The 4,661-nt window shown below is 33.7% G+C and overlaps 1 protein-coding gene across 1 annotated transcript; it reads left to right on the forward strand.

Moving 5' to 3' along the window:
• The first annotated feature begins 1,008 nt into the window (after positions 1–1,008).
• LOC117615392 lies at positions 1,009–3,468 on the forward strand. Its single transcript, XM_034344468.1, has 2 exons — positions 1,009–1,402; positions 2,748–3,468. The coding sequence occupies exons 1-2, from the start codon at positions 1,053–1,055 to the stop codon at positions 3,190–3,192; spliced, it is 795 nt and encodes a 264-aa protein (XP_034200359.1). The 5' UTR covers positions 1,009–1,052; the 3' UTR covers positions 3,193–3,468.
• The last annotated feature ends 1,193 nt before the right edge of the window (positions 3,469–4,661 follow it).

The following is a 4,661-nucleotide window of genomic DNA, read 5'->3' on the forward strand; positions in this document are numbered from 1 at the left end:
AAGTATAAGTTAATACGCCAGTGATGTAGATGGAACGTCGTCTTTAGTATCTACGTTGGTTGCTTTATACCCATTGTCGTTATTTAGGGGTCAAGTGTTTACATAATCGGCAACTTTTGTTTAGCTTGTTTCATAAGACGACGCTTATGAAGTTGTGGGCATAAACAGCTCAAGAATTCCTATATCTATTTAGGAAGCAGCTCTACTCAGCTTAGCAATACTAGCAGCTAATCTTCATGGTAATAGCAGCTTAAGCTTTTCACTCCATGGCACCAAATGCGTAGAATAGAATCTACTTGGAACAATGAAATATAGATTTAGAAACTAATAGCATTGATGCCTTTAAGATATCATATTCTTGAAGAAACCCATCAAGAATGTGTCCTAGATCTAGATGTATGGAGTGTATGAAATGCTAGATAAATATTTTCAAAAACAGAAGTAGATTTTAAAACCAAGTTGAAAATTTCATTAAAAAACCATGGCCTCACACAACAGAAATGAAGAGAAAAAACTATACTTTCAAAAATCCAAAATAATGAAGTGACGACTGCCTTTTACTAATGATGTCTGACTCAATGCACTTGGCGACCAATCGTTGAAGCCATAATAAAACAAAAATTATTAAGACGAAAGCCTACAGCTGGCAAGTTTTCTGGGCATTGCCTGTTTTTAATTTGAAATATTTAATTGTTTTCTGGGCATTGCCTGTTTTGATTTGCTTTTCTTTTCTCTTATATCAATTTGTTGGATATATTTTTCTGCGGATTCTGACTTGGGGTTATAAATTTTTGGATATATCAACAGACGAATGGCAAATTAGTTGGACTTGTTTATTTTGGTCCCACATTTATCTTCTCTCTCAGCCAATTGCACCTACTCTTCTCGACGTAGAATGCAAGTTACATCTCCGAGACTTTTGACTAGCTGTTTTGAAATATTTCCAATAAAGTCATTTCACCTATTCATCTAGCTGTTTTGCAATATTTGCCCATAGACCCTTTCCATTGTTATTTTTGCATCTCCGAGACTTCCCATCTTCTCAATATAAGATGGGTCTCCAAAATGAAAGTCAACAACTGCACGAGGAGATGGCAACAAGAAGTGAAAATAGTGATACTGAAAGCAACGAGACCTGGAACATTTCTGGCAATGAAATTAGAAGTGAAGGCAGTGAAGTTGTGTTTTTGGAAAACAACAACGACGTTGTTCGAACAATATTGATGACAAGAAGGAGGGGTGGAACCATCAAAATTGAGAACAATAAAATTATTTCAACCGGAGGCGGGCGTGTTGGGATTTGCAAAATTGGCAAGAACTACTACAACTGGGGGGTATTAATATTTCTTCTTGTTCTTATTTTTGGATTGGCAAATTGGGAAAAAAGCACTGCAACTCAAAGGTAATATTTCTTCTTGTTCTTTTTGCAGATTTTCTTTTTTTTCTGATACTTAGAACGAGTTTAAATATCTCAGTATGCTATATATATCTCAAGCTGTGATCAGATGATCTTTTCCTAATTTGAGCTCAGCTTGGCTCGTGTTGTTCGTGGAATGAGCTTGATTGTATGTTTGGCTTGGCTCGGCTCATTTTTTAAATTAGTGAAAGTTGGTCGTAATATGAAATATGCGTTTTTATTATAAATAGCCAAAATTTACCTTTCTAATTTCACAAATGCCAGTTTTCATAAGAACTTTCAAATATAGCAAAACACACACGTAAATAGACTCAAATCTTGTCAATGCAGTTCCTTTTCTGCGATTTCCCTGCGTCTTTCTTGTAGTTTTTTGTCGTTTCTTTTTTTTTTTTAGTTGCTTCTTCTTTTCTTTGACATGGTAGGAACTAGGAATTGAACTACACATCATACTCTTATCTACTCTCTGCAATAACCATACTATTAGATTACATGTAGGCAAATCATACGAAAACGAGAGAAAATAAGACAACCATAAATCCTAAGAAAACCGTATAATAAGGGTTAAACACATAAGCATAACAGACTACTTGGCTTTGGATACAAATCGAAAAATAATTTGATAAATTTTCCATTTTTAAGAGCATAATTCAAATAAAATGATGTGTTATATAAACAAAATATCGAAAGCCGTGGAAGTCAAATTATTATTATTATTTTTTTCAATATGGGCATTTTTAATATATAGAAAAATCATATTTTTTCTATATACTGTACTGGAGAAGAAATAATTTATGTTCGCTAGAGATTAAGGATCCGGTGTTGCCCTTGATTTATAGATAGTTGAATCTTAGGATATAGCTGTTCATTGAAATTCAAGCACTGAGAAGGGGCGAAATTGAAAATATTTTCTTTAGGACATTGTCAATCTGCAAGGCTATATTATTTTATATATAGTTTAATTTGGTCATTTACTATGAGTTTGCTGCATAATTACTATTTTATATATAGTGTATTCAAGTTTTTGTTTTGCTTTGTAGTTTTTAGTATGTGGGCAATGTTCTGGATGTGCTATGTCAGGAATCTTCTATATATATTTGATATTTACATCCTATCTTCTTAAATAGTATTAATATGAAATTTATATTTGATATTATCGTAGCCATCTTTTTGTTTTCATTTTTGCTCCATAGCTAAGTAGCTTGTCTAATTTCATTTTTGTTCAGCAGTTAAGTAACTTTCTCACTTTTATTTTTGTATTGACACTTGTCAGAATATTGTTATTCAATTTGTCTGTTATTTTTTATTAACTTTTTTTTGGCTTACTTTTCAGTACCATGTCTAGATTGACAATTTTAATTAGCCATGGAGGGAGCTGGGTTCACTCAACTTACAAAAATGGCAAAACTAAAGGAGTAATTGTTTCAAAGAAAATTACATTAGAGGAACTTCGGAATAAAGTGTATGACATTGCAAATCTAGGCTCAAATGAGTATGAAATAATTATGAAAGTTATATATGATTCAACGAAAAATGCTCGGCCTGTAGCTATAGTCGATGATGATGACGTGAGAATTTTTATTACTGAAAGTATTTCAAGGTCTTATAAGATTCCATTGTGCATTACGTTGAAGCGAAGACTAAGCAATCAACAAGCTACAGTTGACTTCAGACAATTACCAATGTCAGTGGACCTCAACTTGGATACTCGAGCTGACTTAGAAGATAACAATCAATATCGTGATTCAGAAAATTACTTGGGAGAAGAAGAGCTTTAGTTCTACATATGATGAGGAAAACAATACAACAGAACTAGATGAGTTGCTTTGCGAGAACATGCAATGTGATGATATGGTGTATGTAAAGGCGGATAACATGTTTCAGGGTTTTTTTTAGTTTAATGTTTTAGCTTTTCTTGACAAACTTGTAAACTCATATGTAACCAATCAAGCTCATTAGACTAGGTTATTATAGTATCAAGATGGCTTTGTGGCTGTGTTCAAATGTGGCAACTTGCAATGAAACTCTCAAGGTAAATAATGCATTGCACAGTATTCTTCACAGGTGTAATCTCCTTTGTGCTGACTCACACTACACACATTTTTTTTATCTTCTTAATTGAATCTAAGCACTTTGCTCTCTGACTTGGCCATCTCAACTCATGTTCCATGTCTTTGGTTTTTAATCTCTTTATTATTTGTGGTTTGTGAACATCCATGTTGAGTATGTCTGAAATGCTATGCTTGTATCACGTTGCATAACTTGATGCGACACTCTACTTGTTTTCCCCGACAAATCTGTTTTGCTTGTGTCTTGCTACCTTGTTTATCTGTTCAGCATTCATTTACATTCATTCTTCTGGTTCATCTATTGCATGTGTTTGTCTAGGTATAAACGCTTTTCATGATTCTTGTGCAAGTGTGCCGAGTTGTCCAGATACAGGTGATGGTCATCCATCTTTGGCTTTCCTTTCCAAAAAGGGGGAGATTAGTGCAAACCCTACGTTAATTGGTCACTCTGCTGGGATTAAGGGGGGGTGTTGTTCTGCTATGATTAAGGGGGAGCCTTGGTTTTGCATAAGTGGTTATCTTGAGGGGTAGTACTCGTGGTTGTGATACTCTAACAACTTTATGCTATCTAATTTACTTGTGCAGAGTTGAATCCTTGATGAAGTTGAGATTGGTGGTTTTTTTTTTTTTTTTTTTTTCCCTTGTGTTGGGGTTTTGTCTAAGAAATGCCAAAGGGGGAGATTGTAAATGTGAATTTACTTAGGAATTGGCTTAATTTCCTAAACTTGTAATTGTGTCCTCGTTGTGTAGATTTAGGCCTAGTTTTTAGGCAAATTAACTTGGGCCACAAGACTTATCCAGATTGAGTTGACTATGTCTACAAGGTAATTTGCAGTTGCATATCATATTTGGAAAACTATATTTTTGTGATTTAGTTTTATTAGGAATGAAATTCACAATAAAATCAATCACCAAATTGTTTTCCTCTTTTTCACGTTAAAACCAATTCTACTTTTTCCTACTCTTTTTGGAACGTGATTTCTGTTGATATAAAACAAAGCTTGAAGACTTTTGTTACTCACTTATGCAAAAACTAATTTGAGAGATTTATATTGAGAGAAGCAAAGGTGAGTTCATGAAAAATTAGAATGATAAAGCAACTTTGTGAAGCTTTTTAATTCTAGTTTGCATCTTCATATTTCATATTCCATATTGGAAGCTGTATGCAATGGAAGCTG

This window comes from Prunus dulcis, chromosome 1 (assembly GCF_902201215.1).
Source record: "Prunus dulcis chromosome 1, ALMONDv2, whole genome shotgun sequence".
NCBI classification, from domain to species: Eukaryota; Viridiplantae; Streptophyta; class Magnoliopsida; order Rosales; family Rosaceae; genus Prunus; species Prunus dulcis.